Source organism: Nesoenas mayeri (genome assembly GCF_963082525.1).
Source record: "Nesoenas mayeri genome assembly, chromosome: 2".
In the NCBI taxonomy this organism is placed as follows: domain Eukaryota; kingdom Metazoa; phylum Chordata; class Aves; order Columbiformes; family Columbidae; genus Nesoenas; species Nesoenas mayeri.
Genome location: NC_137543.1, coordinates 157836531 through 157857261, shown reverse-complemented (window position 1 = coordinate 157857261; position 20731 = coordinate 157836531). Strand labels below are relative to the sequence as shown.

Genomic DNA, 20731 nt, shown 5'->3' with positions numbered 1-20731 from the left:
TGTATATGAGGAAAGAGGCACAAAGAAATAACATTTTGTTTAATGCAGATTATTTAGGTGTACTGTTTGCAGCAAAAGCAGCTCAAAATTCCCTGTTTTGCTTTGTAGGGTATTTGTACAGAACACGTATAACAATCTATGCCTCCAAGTGTCACTTTGTCTGTCAAACTACTGCCTGCTATCCTCTGGCAAAACCTGAATTCTCCTATGTTTTCAAAGCAAAAGCTATTCTGGGCTGTAAAATATGGATGACCTCAAGGCTACCTCCTGCCAAAAGCAGGAACTTTTTGATCTTTGTGACCCAACAGCCAGCTACACCTAAAACCTCCCACTGCTTTGCACTTCATTAAGCATGTTTCACATAACCCTAGCAATGGGCAGTAAACAGGTCTGTCAGCATCATAAAGATCGTATCTATTTCAACTCTGCATTTGTCCGGGAGAACAACGCAACCCCGCGGGACGCGTGAGGTTGGAGCTGTGTCCTCTCTGCTTTCAGATGGGAAAGGTTCACAGTATGGGCTGTAATGGGCAGAGAAGGGAGGGAGAGGTAACAGCTCAGCTCTTCAGAAGAAACCAGAAGGCTCAGGGCACAGCAGAGCAAGCAAGGACCAGTTCCTGATGGCTTTGGGCCATGAGGATGACCTCCTGCATGCATTCTCTGATGGCTCATAAAAACTGAGCTTCAACAGGGAAAGCATCTCCCCTCACCCCATAGTTAGGAACTTTATCATCTCTGTGATCTCCGCTCCTTTGCAAAGTTGGCTGAAATCAGGCAAGGGGTTTGAGAGCTTGGGGAGAAGAGTGGTCAATGAGCACGGCTGTGCAACTCCATCCCTTAGGAATCTCAGACATGGTGATAACCCCCGTGTAAACCCACCAGCCTCGCAGAGTGGGCCACGGAGGCCAACTGTACCACCATCTTCAAAAGGACAGAGAAGAAAAGTTAGGCCACTTGAAAAGAGTGAAGGAAAAGTGGATGTGAACATATACTGAGCGGCCTCCGCGCCTTTCGTAAGGTCCAAATAAAGGAGAACGAGTTGGAAAAGCCCCCGGTTTCTCCCTCACCTCGTTAATATCGACGTGCCCGTAGGGAGGTTTGCGGTGACGGTACATCCAGAAGGCCAAGAGGATGGCCATGGAGAGGACAGCAATGGGGAGCAGCGAGTACACCAGGATGTTGAGCAGGGAGGGCGTTGGTGGCGGCGGCTCGTATATGACTGAGAAAAGAGAGAGGGTAAATGAGAGAAAGGACCCTTCAGGCATGTAACAGCACTGTCAGCTACAGGGCCAGATGCAATCAAACTCCATCCTGACCTCCACTCCAAAGCTGACAATACTTAGTGGCATGTCCTGCTGCATCCAACAGCATTCATGAGGCTCTGCGGTTCACTCTTTTCCATACGGCTTTTACTAATGGAGCTACAACGGTCCAAACCACACTTTGCAAGCTGAGCCTCCGCCTGACCTTTAGTTAAAATGGGCATTTCTTGCTGGGATACGTAAAAGCAGAAAATTTCCTCCTCTTAACCCTTGTGAAAGTCTTAAGCGAGCACGAAATCCCTTGCAGCACCGCTTTGCCTTTTGTAGTGATTGACAAGATGTCAGTTTTTAGTAAAATGCTGCCGGAGCCACAATCAAATGCACTATTCCCACAGTAGTTCTTGTTCCAAATTACATCAGTGCAGTTGAGACACAAACAATGGGAATACTAAATGGAGCCATGTTGCTATGTTGGAGACAGAGAAGGAAAAAATAACGAGACTTGCCAAATTAAACAAAAAACTGTGAGAGAAAGAATATTTGCTACTAGGTTGCCACGGGTACATTAATAACAGGAGATAATAAAACCCATGTAAACAATTAAAAACCTAACAGGAAAGCCCGGGAAAATCTGATAATAGTCTACTGGAACATCTCAGTAAAGGCAGGGAGTTGAGAGCAAAAGAAACCATCCTAAGGAAAAGACCCACCTGCTTTAATAATTTTTACTGAATGATACTTCAGCAAGCCTAGAGCTAAAAGAATCATCATTTTTCTATTAGCCTCTGAAGAAGGACCTGCTATTACTTTTCTTCCCCGAAGTATATCCACAAACTCTGAAAGCTGACACACACACACATTCCCTTTCAATCCCCAGACCAAGAAAAGACCAATCAAATGCAAAAATCCTTGATCTCCAAGATATTTGGAGACCTTTGGCCTATGAAAATTAATAAAGAAGGTGTCAAACACCTTTTAAGAGTCTGAGTTGATCCATGCTGTATAAATCACTCTGCCCTCTTCCCCCTGTGTGGGATTTTTAAGAGCCCACCATGAAGAAAACCTAATCCTTACAAGGTGTTGATATAACACACTTTACCCACAGAGTGAAACAACCTTAAAAAACTATCCTTAAAGAACCCCAGCAGAAAGATTTCTGGACTTTGTAACTCAAATGGTACTTTGTGTCCTATCGGATATATTTTTTTGCTCAACATCCAGCAACCCAAAGTCATCAAGAAGACCAGAAGAAGAGACTCTCCCTTCTCACCCACAATGGTCACTCACCTTCTGGGCCGGTGACTTCAGGCAAATGGGTAAATTTCTCGTTGCAATAGTTGCCCTCGCAGCAGCAGAAAAACACTTGAGGGTTTTCTTCTGTGGCTACGCACTCCTGCCTGCATCAGGGAGGGACAGACACGGCAATGAAGAGAACAGAAAAACCAACATAAGCCAACTCCTGCCCCGAATCGCCTTCTTCACGCACCTTCTCCTTCTGCTGTGCTGCACAGATCGGCACTCTCCTCTTACAGAACACAACCTGGCACTCTAATACCCCAGTGGATAGCAAAGATCCTTGAAAAGACCGTAAAGGAAACAAATGCTTCCATATGTACTGAAGGCATTAGATGGCGAGTAATAAATAACAGCCGTCGCCGCTAACTGAATGAGAAGCAGAAAAACGATGGAGAGATGCCTCATTCCCTGAACAGCGCCTTTCCCGCAGCCCGTATGTATGCTGTCAGGGGAGAGGAGCATTTGATTGCGCAATTAATGATTGTGCCATAAAGCACATACAAGGAGGGCTGAGCTCAGACCACTCTCACAGCCTTGAGCATCACTAACTCTATGCGCTGGAAGGGCAACCAGACACCAGCAGCACCTGCGGTGCAGGGTTTGGTTTGGTTTTGCTTTTAAAGTTAAATTTTCAAGCGCCATCTCCTCTTCCTTTAAGAAAACTTATTCCTGCACAAAAGGCTTTAAGAAAATCAGGTTGCAGCTCTCATTTTCCCTATTTGCCTCTTATCCAGGTAGTGCCGCAGCATTTGCAGCACCGAGGTTTCCTTCCACACTGCTCAAGGCGTTAGGGGATGGCCACGGATCAAACCGACTCCGCTTCCACACATCCTCCCTCTCCCACAGGTCAATGCCAAAAGAGATGCGCAGTGATTTTTGCAGCACTTTAGCAGTCGTTTCTTTCCCTTTCTTAAATACCTGCTTCCCTTCCCCGCCACTTTTTACTACATTACCCTCTGCTTTTGGCGATCAGGGTTGCAGAGCTGCTCTCTGCAGAGAACTGTATCAAACTATTTCCTGAAGCCCAGCTAAATTATATGCATAACTTCCTTCCTTCGACCACTCGGAGGAAGTAGCAAAACAATCATATGTGTTTGACATTATTACTCATTTGTGAACCCACGCCAAGCCTCTTTTTCTGTGGTATCACTGACATACTGCCACAAGAAGGATGGAAAGGGCTCTCTTCAGTCGTAATGCAGGGTAGTTTTTGGTGTTTCATTCCTTTTTGGGAAAGAAAAAAGCGGCTCTAGACAAAATGTCTCCTGCAAGATCTCAGCTGGGAAGCACTTGGTTTGTTTTTCAGGTTTTTATTTTTTAAACTTCAAAGAAAAAAAAAAACAGCTATTTGACTTATTCAAATGACCAAAGATGTTTTAACAAGTTAAGCAATGTTTCCAGATGCTTTTTCGTGAAATAAGATAACAAGCCGTTTGGATTTAACAGCATCAGTATCGGAGTCTTCAAGAGAAAACACATCCCTTTGCTAAATCTGTTGGTTAAGAAATCAAGCTAATGAGTGAAAACAGCCTGCTCCACATCTGCAATTCATTATCCCTGTCTTTGAGTTGGTGTGCGCTCGGGGCAGCCATCCAGGTACATATGACATGTTATACTTAGCAAATATTACAAATGAAACAGTGGGAGAGAATGACACATTATTCTATGGCAGCGAGGGCACGTTTCGTAGCAGTTCACGTGCTCTTCAAGGGAACGTGAACACGACCTCTTGGTGGGGCTGTGTAAATAAAGGAAGAGCACACAAGTCGATTTTTTAAACACTACCTTTTTCCTATAGCCTTAAATGTACATATGCTACGTTCTTGTTTCCTTAAGATAAAGAACAGAGTAAGTAGGCATCACCCTAACCCTCGCACTCCTGAATTCTTCACCTTCCAGCGACAAGGACCAGCATGTGTTGCCTGGCAGAATAGGACCATGCCCTGCATGCAGAGGACACTTTTGCAGATACAGGTCCATCTCCCAAGAGATGCGCTCAAGAGCTCAGCATCCAAAGATGCTGAAGACAGAGACGGAAAGGGCATCAGCACAGCACCACCCATCAAAAAGTCACCTTTTTAGCCATTGTGATGCAACACTACCTGTGTGAAAGACTGATGGAGACATTCAAGAGAAGAAGAGATAAAAAGAGACTCCATTTAAACAGCCTTTATTTAATTAAAGCTAACCTTTATTTCAAACGTTGCTTTCAACGCTTGCGCTGTTTGTTAATTCTCCGAAGATCTTTTAGCTTTGCCCTGGAACTGAAGAATGAGGCTGCGGGATAATGGATGCTCAACCCCAGGGCTGCAAAAAGGCTTGCGAGGAGCCCTGGAAACTTTTTACTGTTATAACAGAGCAACATATTATGACAAAGTTTAAGAACCACTACATTCCTGCACAGAGACACTCAGTGACAATACAAGTGTCACTGTATACAAGAGCAGACACTGAAAGGAGAAATCTGTTTACAGTAAACACTTCTGCTTAGAAGTAGAAAACTAGAGTGACCTTCTGTTCTCAGAAGAATCGGCATTAAAATGACTAATGGGCCAAGGAGGATTGATTTATCGGGAAAGAATAAAAATTTAACTATATATAGAGCTTGGCTACACAACTGGCAAGGGAATAGGTGTGGTGGGAAAGTAAACCCAGCGCTAATAATAGAAGGAAGATGTGGAACAACTCACAGTTGGGATAAGCTAAGACAACGAGCACAAAAGCAGGGACAGTGTACAGCACCATAGGGAGAAAAGTCTCTAGCCATGGGACAGATCTAGTCCCAGCTTAAGCCCCATGACATAGGACCTGATGTCCTAAAACTTTTGGAAAGGGAAGCTACAAAGATGCACAGCTGGGGATTGTACAAAGGTGCGAGCACCCTACACTGGTGTTATACCAAGGGAAATCCTTGAATTTTATGTTCTGTTCATCCCCATTGAAAGGGATCGGTTTGGGTTGGTTAGTTGGACATTGGGGGTTTGGGTTTTTTTGTTGTTGTTGTTGTTTTTGCTTTTGTTTGTTGGTTTGGTTTTGGTTTTATTTTACAGAAACCCTGACTGAATCCAGAGCTACCAAGCATTGTCCTTTTAAACCGTCAAACTTCAGAGAGCTATTTTCTTTAGCTTTAATTCTTTTCTCCTCTGTAGAATTGCATCAAGGGGAATGAGAAAAGACTGGTTTATTTTCCCAGCTATGTAATGAGGCTGGAGCCTTCGTTCTACAAAACCTCTCCTTTTCAGCTCGCTACAGGCAATGACACACAAACACGCGCTTTGCTTTTGCTGTCCCGCTCTTTCTTCTCACCCGTCTCTTAATTCAGATGAAGAACAGCAAAACTTTTTGCAACATTACCGACCTCAGAATATCTCAACCTCTAACCACCTCCAGATATCTGTGCTTTCTTTGCTAGAGAGCTCCAAACGATTCCAAGTTTTCCTTTGTATCGCCAAATGCTCTTGGAAGAACATATTGCTCTTCATTTGATGGTACAGGACACGTTTTTCAACGCATGCCAGAATTATCAAAGCTTTGCTAAGGAAAAAAAAAACCAAACCAAAACAAACACACAACAAAAAACCCTAAAAGTGCTTTTTGCAGGTTCTATTCGGAAAGTCAAGGCAGATAAGTGACAATTCAGAGAGCTACATTAGCAACAGAAGTAATTACAAGGGATGAATGGGCCAATTGACTTGGACTTGCTTTCTTTCCCTTGATACAAAAATCATGAGTCTTTGCGCTTAGAGGAACAATTCAACCTGTATTCAGAAAAACAGAACAAAATGAAACAAAAACCAGGCTATTACCTGTCATAACAGTTGAAGTCATCTAACCAGCAGCCTTTCTTCACCAGCTCGATGGAGCCCGAGTTGTTCCTCCAGGAGGCGTAGCAGTGGAGCCGCTTGTCCTTCTCCCCCTCGCAGCGCTCCACGCCGCTCTGGTTGGTCTTCTCCAGCTCCCAGTTGGCATTGTAGTAAATGCATTCCCTTGTTTCAGCTTCCCCATGGCCTGGGCCTGGAGCAAAATTCAAATCCCAAATACGTTCATGCAAAATCAGAAACAGATCCTAGGAGATGCATCTCCACGTGGCTTTGCTTTAGGTGATGCATACATTTGCCTTCCCTGGAGCAAAGTAGCTCATCAATGTGAGCTTCAGTATGGTATGGAGGGTTATTCTTTTTTTGGTGGGGAACAGAGAGGTCAGGTTTGCCTGGGCTCACAAGAGGAGCTCATGGTGAAGTCAAGAGCCCAGCTGAGAACTTCCCAGGTCTCCTCTGGCCAGTGCTTCAGCCACAGGACCCTAACAGGGGATGTACAAGACAAGGCAACCCAGGAACCATGTTGAGGAAAGGCAACCTCCTGAGGTGCCACTTGCTACTTGCTGGGATGTCACACAGAAGATTTTACCCTTCCTCTCCACTCCTATTTTGGGAAACACCACTAAAAAATAAATGATTTCTTACATGGGTAGGTTATAAGTGAGCATATATAATATTCATCCTGCAGAGAAAGACTGGACCAGTGCCTGTTTCTCACTTAGGTCCCAGTTCAGGCTTACTTGATAAGCCTCCATATGATAAATGCCACGTTTTAGCTGTGGTTGACATGCCGCCCCTCCACCCAAGCAAGACCTTTACCAAAAAGTAACTCTGTTCCCTGAATAAGTCTGGCCACCCCAAATGGATGTTTGGCCACCACAAACTCAAGTGGTCCTCAAGTCTCCATAGCCTGTAGGTCCTTTACCACTTATAGCCTTGTACCAAAGGACTGAGGAATTCCTCCTGCCCCAAGTGAAACAGTTCCCATGTGGCCACAAACACACAGAACTGAAACACGAGTACAGACACATCCATTAAAAATAAGTAAGGGAACAGTGAGATCTGCAAGTGACCTGTTTTGTCCCAAGCCTTAGAAATCCTGTCTTCATTTGGAAATACACAGCTTTATGGCATTTTAAGAATTAGTTTAAAGTGAGAAGAATGCAGCAGATACATGACATGTAAGCAAACACTCAGAAAAGGTACCATGAAGCTCATGATTTTGTAAATCCTGAGATGCTCTGCAGCCATCTCTCCTCGGGATCACCCAATCCAAGGTAAGGTCAGACCTGGCCATTATTTCCATAGAATCATAAAACCATTTGGGTTGGAAAAGACCTTTAAGATCACTTATGGATTGCAGTTGTGGAAAACTTAGGTATCCCAATAAAATGTGTTGACAATTGGGTAGAAAACACAAACGGGTCCCGCAGGATGATGAAATGAAAGTGCTGCATCTCCCAGAATAGCCAGACCTTTGCAAAACACTGAGCTAAGTTTCTGCCTGGAAAAATCTGCAGTGCTTTCATGACTCTACCTCTCCAAAGGCCCTACAACCTTCAATGCAGCAGTTAAGGCAGTTAAGGCCATATCTAGATGACCACCCAGACTGTGGTTCCCACTCAACGCAGCAAACTGGCCACTTCTGAGACGTCTCCACAAGGTGAGGCAACTCAGTCTGCATAAGACACCAAGCAGCGAGTGGCCAAGATTAAATGACGTGTCCCAAGCCAGCAGGATGCTGGGGAAGCCTGACCTGCCTATCCACAGCCTGCGGCTCCTCAAGCTGCCAGGTCTCCAAGCTGTTACCTGGTGGGAGGATTCGCCTCCAGTTTTGCAGTGCATGGAGAGCCTTTGAGAGATGCTGTTTGAGCTAGAGATTGTATTCAAGCTATTCAGCGTAGCCTGATCTGCTGTAGGGAATCAACCTTCTGCTGCCAGCAGGTATCAAGCAAAGAGTGTAGATGACCTGGCACGGAGTGGAACTGCAAGAAGCGTGCAGGAGAAACCATGGTTTGTGCACAAGCTAGGGGTGATGTGTCCAGCCTGCTTCTGATATCAACACCTGGACTCAGTGACGGGTCATTTTCATGGTATGGAGCAAACTCATCCGACTAGGAAGTTTTCTTGACAACTGGAGAGGTATTCAATCCTTCAGTAACTCTTTTTTTTTTGGAAGAATGTTTAATCTGCATCGTGGGAGAGACTGAAAGGGAGGAGGGGTATGAGAAAGTCATAAAGCCGACTTCAGAAACTGAAAATTATATTCAAAGCACACACGAACAAGAGCTCAATTTCAATAGCACCTGCAGGTTTTATCGGCACTTGCAAAGCTTCATCTGAGTTTTCCCCTGACAAGTTGCTTACTATAATAAAAACAACCTACCAATATCCCTCAACACAGAACAGTGTCAATATTGACACTCCTTGTTAAAGCCTGGATATTTGCTCTCTTGATACTTACACCACGCTTTGTTAGGGCAGATTAAGCATTTTTGCTAAATAGTGGTTAAATCAGAAGGGAAGCGAAGGAGCATTGTCTTGTGTGCAGGGAGGCCGGTATCTTTTTCTTTATAAAGGAATGAGTAAATATCTTCACTTAATTGTAATATTTCACATGGCTTCAAGCTGATACCTGATACCTGATCCTCACTGTCACCTTCTGGTCCAGTCCTTGAAATACATTTTGTCATTATCACTGCCATCATCCCAAATCCAATCTCGCTTTTGCTCTAGAGGGAAATTTCCTCTCTCTCCCAATCCCGTCTCCCAGAAAGCAGGAAAGCTTAACGAACCATTTGCTTGGGAAGCAGCCCCAAAATCTAATCCTGGCTCAGCCACTTCTGTCCATAACCTCAAGCAATATTGTGTAGTCTCTGTTTTCTCCACCTGCAACGAGGGCCAAGACAATGCACAAAGCTGCGGTGAGATTTGATGTCTCTACTGTGCTTTGAAAAGGGAATGCTAAAAAGATGTACAGCAGGAGCTGTGTCGGCTCTGGGACCAGCAAAACAAGGCTGCTAAATCCTGTGCTGAGCCCAGGCTCCCTTCCCCCAAGACAGTTGTCTTTTCTGGAACAAGTTTCAGCTGAAGACTAAGATCTGCTTGCAAACACGCAAACCCAACTCTGCAAACAGCAACTGCGCCAGGAAAAAGGCCTTTCGCAGTTTTTCCCCTGTTGTCAAAGTTTAGATGAATTGAATAAAAACATGAATAAAGTTTTGGATGACTGAATACGTGCATGTTTTCCTTAAAACAGCTCCTAAGGATGCTTGCATTACAGAGACACTTCAAAAACCTGCATGTTTGCTACCTGCTTTCAGATCCTTTTAAAAAGCCCTTTGGTAAGGATCCTCATCCTGCTGGGTGCTCAGGACTGCAAGAAACCCTTTTGTTTGTGCCCAAGATGGTCTCAGTAGGAAGGGCCACAGCTCCAGGACTGGGTGTTACTTTACCTGCTGCTTTAGCTCATCAAGAAACACTCACACCTCGCTCTGTAACGGATCACGCAGAGACCAAAGTTTGCAGCAAACTGCCTTATCTGCATTCACTGTGCTAAAACTCTCCACGGAATGGCAGGAGGGGGAACTGAAACAGGGTTTTGTGTCTTTGACAGGAATGGTGGGGTGGTGGTGACCAGGAGGAGGAAATCTGAGCTCTACTCCTGCATGTCCGGGAAGCCATCTAGTTTTTCCTGCCTCTTTTCCCCTTGGACAACAGGTACGGAAGTGCCCATTCCCCTGAGGCCACCAGAGGCCTGTAGGAAACACAGAGCTGGATACTTCTGCCAAGTGACAGAGGTAGGAGAGGCACAGATCAACCACATCCTGCTTCTCATTTCAAGTTGCAAGAAAAACTGAAGGGTATTGCCCCAAAATGAGTGCAAGAAGTGCTTGTCTCCTTCCACCGGACACAGCTCATGCATTAGTGCAACGAGGTTGGGTTGGACTTGAGTGGGCTTCCCTCAACCCACGGCAGCACATTCTGGCTCAAGGGAGGTGTTGAACCAAACCCAAGCAGCTGAGGGAAGGGACAGGATTAATTTTGGACACAAAAAAGGCTTTCCTAAAATAAAAGCCTTTGTAGGACATTGGTGTCATGGGTGGTGAGCAACTGCATTGTGCATCACTTGTTTAGTATATTCTATTACCATTATCATTGAGATATAAAACATTTGGTAAGCAAGTGTCTAAAGATCACTGTCAGAACTTGGTTTATTTCAATGGTCCCCCATTCTCCACCTGCCCAGCCATACTCTGCCAGCATAGCATCTCCAGCAGCACCGCCCACTATAAACCCCGGTTCTTCCATGCAAAAGAGTCTCATGACAGCAGCCAGGCAAAAACAATAAACATTTCAATACCACGATCCACAAATAGCCATTTAAGGAATAAAGTCTGAAGTCCTGTTTGAAATCAAAGTCTGAGGAAGAATTAGGCTTTGCAGGAACAGATAGGTCAGATGGGTTTCTGACATCCCACTGCACACACCCAGTGCTTTGGAGATGCACAGTGTGGCTTTGCCCAACACCTTTGTCCTTGTTTCAGCTGGGATAGAGTTAATTTTCATTCTAGTAGCTGGCATAGTGCTGTGGTTTGGATTTAGTATGAGAAGAATGTTGATAATATACTGCTGGTTCAGTTGCTGCTGGGTAGTCAAGGACTTTTCAGCTTCTCATGATCTGCTGGGTGCACAAGAAGCTGGGAGGGAGCAAAGCCAGGACAGCTGACCCAAAGTGGCCAAAGGGGTATTCCTTACCATATGACACCATGCTCAGTATATTAAACTGGAGTTGGCCAGGGTGGCAAATACTGCTGCTCAGGAGTAGATGGGACATGGGTGTCACGGGTGGTGAGCAACTGCATTGTGCCTCACTTGTCTTGTATACTCCATTATCATTATTATAATTTTATCTTCCTTTGCTGTCCTATTAAACTGTTCTCATCTCAGCCCACAAGGTTGGTTGTTCTTTCTTTTTCTCCCTTTCTTGGTCTCTCCTCCATCCCACTTAAGGCAGAGCAGTGAGCAATGGGCCGTATGGCCCTAGCTGCCAGCTGGGTTCAAACCACGACAACCTTCCTTGAAGAAGGAACCTTTACACAAAATACTACCAAGCCAAAATAACTCCCAACACATGATGAAGGCAGAGGGAAGCTACCCACCACCAGCCATTTTTGGGGTGGAAATCAACTTCTTGACCTCAGTCCTGAGAAACTATCATTACACTGATTCCCTTGGGTTATTTTTCTGCTCCAGATGCCTGAAGCATCACTAGGATTTTGCCATGCAAGAACCTCAGCACCTATCTGAGGCATGTAATGATAGGAAGAGCAGTCAAAACACCGTGTGACGAGGGAAGACCTCTCTCCTCTACTCAGGAGTAGCAAGGCACAGAGGGAGCTCATTAAAAAGGGTCCTCCTGAACTGAAGGGCTTCAGCCTGCTGAGGCATGGGACCTTGCTGCTGATCTGAGACTAAACTCTGCTCTCCTAATTTGGAGCTGCTGACAGATCACCAAGGCTGTGTCATTATCCAACAGCTGCTAAATTACAGCCAAGATCCAGTGTAGCGACTCCAGGTCTGGGCATTAGCAGTTGCTGGGCTCCTAACTCATAATTAGATATACAGGGAATATCTTCCCCAAGGCTGAAGGCTGCTATAAATCTCAGCTCTTTATCTCTGCCTGTCCCCTTTTTAAAAGCTAAAATGAAAGTATATATGAAAAGATGGAATGTGTCAAAATAGTCTGCATAAACACTGAGTGATTTACCAGACAGTCTGTTTGCCTAACTGTCAAAACCACCGGGCTTTCTACATGAAACTGTGTATGCAACTGAAGTTATTTGCAAACACTTGGTTATGTCCCTATATAGCTATTTGTACATGTGATTTTATAATATAAAATGACAGAGAATGTACACTGAATTGGGGTAATTGCCCTCTAATTTGGAGGGTAATTGCATGTAGCAATTAAGCAACTGCGGATGCATTCTTGCATGTGTGATTATGAAAGTTGGGCCCTTTGTTTGAGGTTTGTATTTGTTTTCAAGAGCCATCCCTCAAACCACAGCATGCTTGAGCAGAGCTGGGAAATAAAAGGCTGCCTATCGCTCACCTTGCAGCCCAGCATCTCTGGGATCAGCATCCGCTCCCGCTCGCCCTCCCCATTGCTCAGAGCCTGTGGGATGCTAAACCAGCCACCTCTGAACACAGGGCTGCATGTTGGCACATCCTTCAGTGGGGGGACCAATATCTAAGCATTCATGGAGCAGACTGGGAGGCACTGGGGTGAAGGGAAAGAGGTGCTGCTGCCTCCCAGTTCACCCTTTCCCAGACACCTGGCCAGAAGTTAGGTGCAGGACTGCAAATTAAATAAAACCAAACAGTTATTGCGAGCACTTCAGATCCCAAAATCAAGCCAGAGGAAGGCATGCAACTGGGAAAGTCTGGAAAACGTTGCTCTGGAGAGACCACCCCGCTGCATCTCTACAGAGCTGCTAATGAATCTGCAATTAGTAAATGTTGCTCTGGCGCTTATTCCCCAAGTGGAGTGATTTCATTCCTGCTGTACTTAAATAATAGGGTCTAAATACATTTTTAAGCAAAGCATCAAACTAGCGATGACATCTGTGGTTAAGTATGTAACTGTACATGAGGATTTAAAGACTTGTTGCTTGTAGCCCCCGTTCTTTCACAAAAGCCCTGAAATGGCAGAGCCCCATATAACAGAAATGAGCCCCATGTAACAGAAATTCCGCCTTTCTCAAGCCAAAACTTCACTCAGACACGGATCAAAGGGCTTGCCCCCTTCAACCATCTGGAGGTAGGGATGGGCACTGCCCTGGCTAATTAAAAAAACATAGTAAAGCACCAACTATTGCAAAATGGTTTGGTTCTTAAGCCAGATCAGGTAAAACTAGGCCAAGAACCAGCATCAAGAATGGCAACGGCGTAACGCCAAGGGAAGATATTACTTTAAATTTTGTTTTCTGTCAATAGATTTGGCATATCCCACGATAAAAGAGCTTTAAGTTTTCTAGTCAATCAATGGCTGTTAATCTATTATCTCAGCATATATTGCCATGGTAACCTGCAATGATGCCATTGACAACCAGTCTCAAAAGGACAGGAGGCTTTAAGTCATTTTCTTTTAAAATTAAAAAAGGAACTTTAATATTAAGAAATACATCCTCCCTGCTCACCAGGGATGACAACTCAGGGCTTCTATATTCACACCATGACTCACACTTAACAGCTTCCACGGACATCTGTGTAACAATCCCCCACCCCATATATCTCTTTTTTAACTTGGGCTTATCTCAGTAGAAAATAACAAGGAAATTATTCAAAAGAATTAGAGCTTTATTACAATTTTCCCCTAAACTGCAAGTAAAACCTGTTTTGTAAAACACAGGGAACATGTTTTAAGAGTCATTAGAGCCAGCTTGGGGAAAGGATGCAATAAAGGTTTAATTCTTCTGAATAATTTCCCTGGTATTTTAAGTGGAACAGAGCGGATAGAAGGAGGATCCGGAAAAGAACACGCAGCATCCCAGCTCCTCACAAATCCATAAAACCAGGCAGATTCCTGCTTAGGGAAGACAGAGCTGAGTAAGATGACGGCGTTATTCGATTGAGTGGAATACTGAGTGTACACACACACACACAGAGCTGATGAGATTAATCTCTTGGACCAAGGAGGAGGATCACTGAGGAAAAGGTTTAGTAAATCATTCTTCTGGCCAGGCAGAGAGATCCAAGGAGGTTTGGCCAGGTCACCGGCTGGCCTGGTGTGCAGCAGGAAGAATCGTTGCCAGCAGTTAATCAATTTCTGGACGCAGTGCATTTTTGACTTGAACTCAGCTGGTCATTTCTATATTTTATTTAAAGAAGGGATCATTTTAGTTATCCATTAGAAAAATCCTATTTTGTAGCATTTCAGCTAAGGACAAAGCCAAAATGTAATTAGATTTCTCCCTTCGCATCACTAACTGTATCTGTCTCCCCAAAAAACGGTTTTAGTTCTTTAATAAAACCATCAGGGAGATCAATCAAAAGCATTTAATGCCGTGGTGCTTCTGCAGTTCATGTTTAAATGCACTTTGGGTCACAAACGAGGCAATTTGGACAGCAGAGCTCAAACCGGATTAGTAATAACATACAAAAAAGGCCCATTTTTTTTAAAAAAAATTCAATATAGATAGACACTCCTCCACTACACCCGAAGGATAAAAACAAAACCAAGTCAACCTCGATGAACACAAAGTTACGCATCCAAAAAGGGCCTCGTCACCGACCGCAGCACAGAGTGGAGAACACATGAAGCTGCCCATCGCCCGGCCAAACCTCCCGAGATGGTGAGCTGCTGTCTATCCATGTGTGACCGTCCCCAAGGATCCCACGGCGTGCAGGAGGGTGACAACTGCTCCGCCACCCACCCTGCTCATTAGGAGACATCTCCTGGCTTCCTTGGCACCCCTGTACCAAGAAAATACTTCATTCTCTATAGGATTTCCATAGAGGAGAGGTTGTTTTTCTCCCCCAGGCCACAAGTTTTCAAATAAGCGTATAAGTATTTAGATTATATTTTTTTCCTTAAATTTGAGGTGTGCATTTATAAAAGCATTAAGCAGATCATTTATTTGGCTTGTAACAGCAATGGCTACTCTCTGGCATGAAAAGTGGACCATCGTGGGCTAAACACTGGGTGAATAAGCTACTGAGAAGGTTGTCTCAGGCCCAAACTTTGCAGCTTCAGTGACTGAAAATATCAGAGTTTAATGACAAGATAAAGATATTTCCAACTACACTCCTAAAAAATCAAATAGAAGGCAGATTTCGACCAGATGCCACAAATCACTAAAGTAAAATATGCAGCAAATTCTGCAATGACATTTAAAACATAATCATTTGTTCTCTCCCATTCTCCTCAGGAGCCATCGTGAGGTGTCCAAAGAACATGGGAGGAGGAAGAGAAATCACGTATGGTCGTAAATATTTCCCCCACACAGTGAAGTTTTGAAAAGCTTTCAAAGCAAGCCTATAAAAGAAATGTCCTTCCAGGCCAAGCGATGAAGATACGGGAGTTGAGAGATTTAAGGAACCATGTGATGATACCTTTCCCAGCTCTTTCACGCCCCTCTGCTCTATCCCACCATCCTCATCCTCCCGTGCTGCTGCCACCAGCAGAAATGACTTTCAGAGCTCCTGATTTCTAAGGTTTTCTCCAGGGAGAGACCGATGTGGGTCTAACACACCACAGCCCACCTGGCAAACCATAGAGAGCTTCAGTACCCAAAGAGCAGCACCTCAATTCATAATCTACACATGGTCCTCTGAGATTTATCAGCAGGGACATTTCAAGTATGCTTTAAAATGTGCTGAGTCTACTAAGATTGGGCCCCAAGTGCTTTTCTATTGATTCTGCTTGACATTTCCAAATACCACAATTCCAAATTTAATTCACTGGTAATTGGAAAAACTGTAATGCATGTAAATGGACAAGAAGACGTTGGAAGTCCAAAAGGTCAAGCATCAGGAAAGCGTGCCCCCAAGAACTAAATGATGTTTGTTTGTCGTCTTGTCACCCTCTTCCACTTGAATAATCAAAGCCTGGAGTTGGGCAGTTTTCTCAGCAGCAAATAAAAAAAGCACTGTCACTCTAAACTGAGGGAGAGGGTTCAAAATCCCTGTTTTAAACTCCACCATCGACCAAAATTCAAATGCACCACGGACGTGACTCACTTAATGAGCAGATTACATGAGCAAGTGAGAAACTCAGGGAAGAATTAATTTGGTAACTCTTTGTAAAATCAAACCTCAGCTCCAGTACGATGATGGACATTTGTTGGCTGATCCCAGCTGGGCTCTCTACTTTATTTATCTGAGAAAACCAAACTTTTGTTTCAGAGGATCCAAGGGCTTCAGAAGAAATGCTCTGGGACCAGGTGGGGGATGCTTGCCCAGCTCTTTACATAAAACCCTGAGTTGCAGCAAAGCCCACGGCTTCCTATAGTACGCTCGAGGGTTCAATGTTTGGATGGGTAATTAAGCCCTTTGGGCAAAAACCATTCTCATCAGAATACCATATGACAAAATTCCCATATTTCCCTACGTTCTAGAGAACAGAATGCATGAATTTTAGCTGCTGGTCCAACCTGCATTCCCCAGGGCATGAGCAACTGCTGATGCTCTGACACCCTGGTGTATTTTAGCTCAAAGAGTAAGAATACAGCCAAAGTACAGCACACAAGAAACTACAAGCACTATTTAATGCCAGTGTTACACTGATAAAGGACAAGCACGCGTTATCACAACCAATCAGAGTTTCCTCAGTTCAGCCCATTGCAGTACGTATGATACCTCCTCCTTGAAGAAAGAGACATCTTTTACATTACATCCTATATCTTCAGATCACTCAAGTTTTGCAAAAGAAGAATCACAGAATCACAGAATGTCAGGGATTGGAAGGGACCTCAAAAGATCATCCAGTCCAACACCTAGATGAGGTTACACAGGAAGGCGTCCAGGCAGGTCTTGAATGCCTCCAGAGTAGGAGACTCCACAACCTCCCTGGGCAGCCTGGGCCAGGCTGTGGCACCCTCACCATGAAGAAGTTTCTTCTCAAATTTAAGTGGAACATCTTGTGTTCCAGTTTGTACCCATTACCCCTTGTCCTATCATTGGTTGTCACCGAGAAGAGCCTGGCTCCATCCTCCTGACACTCACCCTTTATATATCTGTAAACATTAATGAGGTCACCCCTCAGTGTCCTCTTCTCCAAGCTAAAGAGCCCCAGCTCCCTCAGCCTTTCCTCATAAGGAAACCACCGACTTTTAAAACCCTCCTTCCCAGTGTACACTGGTATTTCAAGAGTTAACAAGCTTCAGTCAACACAGCTGAACCTCGCATGGAAGAGAAGGGAGGCAGGAAGAAAAGCAACTCTCTAGCCCTTGCAATCACACACTAGCCTTAAGCCCTCCAAAAGGAAGTAAAGGCATTCCTAAAATTCTTCAGAGGATGAGAAGCAAGTTGTCAGCTGAATGAGAAGTCCATTTCTCCCGTCTTTACTCTCTTAATGGCAAATCCCACATGAGCAATTTTAAAAGCCTCTTTTACAATGGAGTTTTCTCCCAAGTGGCTCCAGCACATCTAGGACTTGTCTCATGTTTACAGAAATGTACCTTTCTCCTTTGGGTCTATTGAAAAAAGCTACCGTCAAGTGACCTGAGGAAGGAATGTAGCACAATCCAATAGCATCATGCAATTTCCAGTGATTGTTTCTGTTACAATAATGAAAGGCACGGAAGAAACGGCTGGATAACTGCAGTGATTCTCTAAAGACAAGTTAGAAAAGAGATTCTGAAGAGACACTATGTAAAGAGGGGGGAGGGAAATAAAGTCACCTATTAACTTTCATCTTGATTACATGCACTCGCCAGCATCCGGATTCCACTTTGAAATAAAAATGTGCCTGAGCAGATTGTCCCATGAAGTTGAAACTCTGCATGTTTCACAGGCGGGAAGTAATAAAATAATCGCGTGCTCTTGGACAGGTCTTCTCCTTCCAGGTGTTTTATAGTTTTCTCAAGTTTTCTCACAAGGAAGAGTAAAACACTTGGGATCACAGCACACACACGGCATGGAAGGACAAACACTCTCCATCCATATGGGAGCTTTATGGATGACATGAGCACAACAGCTCCACCCCAGAAACTGGGTACATTCCCTCCCAGTTCAACTTTTTATTTAGATGCCTGTTGCCATGGTGACCAGGCTCCAATATTACATAAAACAACATAAAGTAATATTCTAAGATTTAGTACTGTACTCCTAGCGAATTTCCTAAGCTCAGATAGGTGGGAATCTCCACAAGCCCCATCTCTGATGCTGTTGCCATGTATTCAGATGCTGACATATGAAAATAAGGAGCTGGAGGTGCTCTTGTCTGGGCACTTCCAGGGACACAAATATTTAGAGGGATTTATCACTAGAAGTGCAATGAGAACCCAAGGGAAGAGAAGGCTCTGGGGAGACCTTATTACATCCTTTCAGTCTATAAAGGAGGCTCACAAGAAAGATGGGGAAAGGCTTTTTACCAAGGCCTGCAGTGACAGGGCAAGGAGCAATGACTTTAAACTGGAAGAAGGTAGGTTTAGATTGGACATAAGGAAGCGATTTTTTTATGATGAGTTTGGTGAGACACTGGAAGAGGTTGCCCAGAGAAGCTGCGAGTGCTGCATCATTGCGAGTGTTCAAGGAAAGGCCAGATGAGGCTTTGAGCCATCTGATCTAGTGAAAGATGTCCCTGCCCATGGCAGGAGGGGGTTGGCTAGATGATCTTTAAAGCTTCCTTCCAAGTCAAACCATTCTTTAATGGAGAGATTTGGGTCTGTGAAAGAAAAAACAACAGTATATGGTTGTCAGCCTCCATCACACAACTGTTGTGGCAACAAGAAGATGTTTGATCCCTGGTGATTCTCATCATGCTGAGTGTCCCCAGCTGTGACGCACAGCACACAGCACTGCTCTGCTGCCAAGGTCACCATTCTCATTCCACCACAAGGCCACTAACTGCCCCAAGCCACTCCATGATTTGCCATGTCTTCATTTCCCTGTAGATAAAAAAGACTCAACAGGCATCGATGTTTGAAGCACTATGCAAGATCTAGCTGAATTTCTAAGCAATCATTTTACATAAATACTCCCTCTACTAACCTGTAAACTCAGTGAAGACCCTTCTTGATATGAGAGTAGGTCAGACCTTGACAGAGCAAACCATTTCAAAACTTGAAGATACTTTACATTTCCTTCTCTTCTTTTTCCTCCAGATTTCAGGAGCACAATCAAGGATCAGTTCATCCTTATTTGAACCACCTCACAAAAAAATCTTTCAAATACTCCCTTTATAGCCTGCAACATGATCATTTTCAGCTGCAGTCCTTTCTCCTCAAGAGCTTCATTGGCAAGATGCAATAATCACTTGTTTACTTCTTTGTGCATGAGTTGTAAGATGAGAGAGGTGCGTGCAGGAATTTGCACGTAGAGGTCTGGCAGCTACATGGAGATGAGCAAACTGCAACCCTGAACACATCTTCTCACTGCCTCCCCCGGGGGACACGGGCGTGCAAACTACTCCCACCTCTCCAATAAAAGAAAATATAAAGTATGAGACATTACTGTACACTCCTGTTAATCAGCAGGAATAAAAATGGAAGGCATACCACCAATGAACTCCATTTTTTCACCAAATAAAGTAATAAAAAATTCCAAGGCAATGTGACAAGTTTCACCGTGACAGCAGCTGGTTGAGCAATAAAAGAACTCAGCCACCCACTAGGTTTGGACACACGGCTCTCGGTGCTCTTCAGCCAACTTTCCTGAACTTTGGTAAGGCGTTGCAGCTATCTGAGAAGAGCAAACAAAGTTTTTGATAACTTTTTGGAGAGTGCAGGACCATCCATCTGCTTCCACACCAACAAGCAGGTGAATGCACCTGCCCAAGGTGAGACAGCAACAGGGACGGGAAGCTCTCCACCTTTTATATCTTTCTTTTCGAGGTTGGAGCAAAGATAAGACTATAGGAGAGTTTCAGCCCACCACTACATGTACAGGTTTTCCCTGGCTATCATGTCACAGTTCAGACTTTTCAATATAAATACTCTAATACAGGATTTGCTTTTTTAAAATATAATAACCCCAGTAAAACATAATCTATTATTCTAGTTATACCAGGACCTCTCATGAGCACTAAGAGACAATGAATTGAAACTGGAGAACAATATTGCTGATCAATCTCCCCCACCTCTAAGATCGCCCCTGCTTTGCAAGGATAAGGCAACTGATGAAGAGTGAAACAAGTGATGAACAAATGTGGAAGGGTTAACCAACCACAGCTGGTGAGATTCAGGTTCAACATGAACCTGGAGAAGACGGTTCCTCAGGCAAAGGGCAGGTGATGTGGGGAACCCCTTCTCAGAAGATGCCCCATAATGTTTTAAGAAGAACCACATGCACTTATTTGTTCTGCTGTTCCTCCTCAAGCACTTTTTGGCCAAGATGCAGTCAGGTCACCAGGCTGGGTGGGCTTTTATTCTGGCCCAGTCTGGTCATTGCCCAATTCCTATACTAAATGTCTTCAAACTAAGAAAACATAATTTAAAAATACTTCAAATGTCGGACGATGTTACCGACTGTGACTTTGCTCTTGATTGCCATTTCACCTATCCAGACGGCCTGCATTTATTTTCATGTTGGGATTCGAGGAACCAAATCCCTTCGAACAACTGCCCCAAGCCCAGAAGTGCCATTTGGAGCCAACAGCTGCTGGGAGAAGGACACAAACACCTCCCTGCC

At 44.3% G+C, this 20731-nt stretch overlaps 1 protein-coding gene across 1 annotated transcript in view; it reads right to left on the bottom strand.

The window, feature by feature from the left end:
• Positions 1–20731, bottom strand: part of ACVR2B (activin A receptor type 2B) — a 101457-nt gene that overhangs the window by 13126 nt on the left and 67600 nt on the right. Inside the window, exons 2-4 of the mRNA XM_080339360.1 lie at positions 6365–6572; positions 2550–2659; positions 1068–1219 (exon numbers count right to left, since the gene is read on the bottom strand). Coding sequence (XP_080195486.1) covers positions 1068–1219; positions 2550–2659; positions 6365–6572 — 470 coding nt within the window. The remainder of the gene's footprint in view (positions 1–1067; positions 1220–2549; positions 2660–6364; positions 6573–20731) is intronic.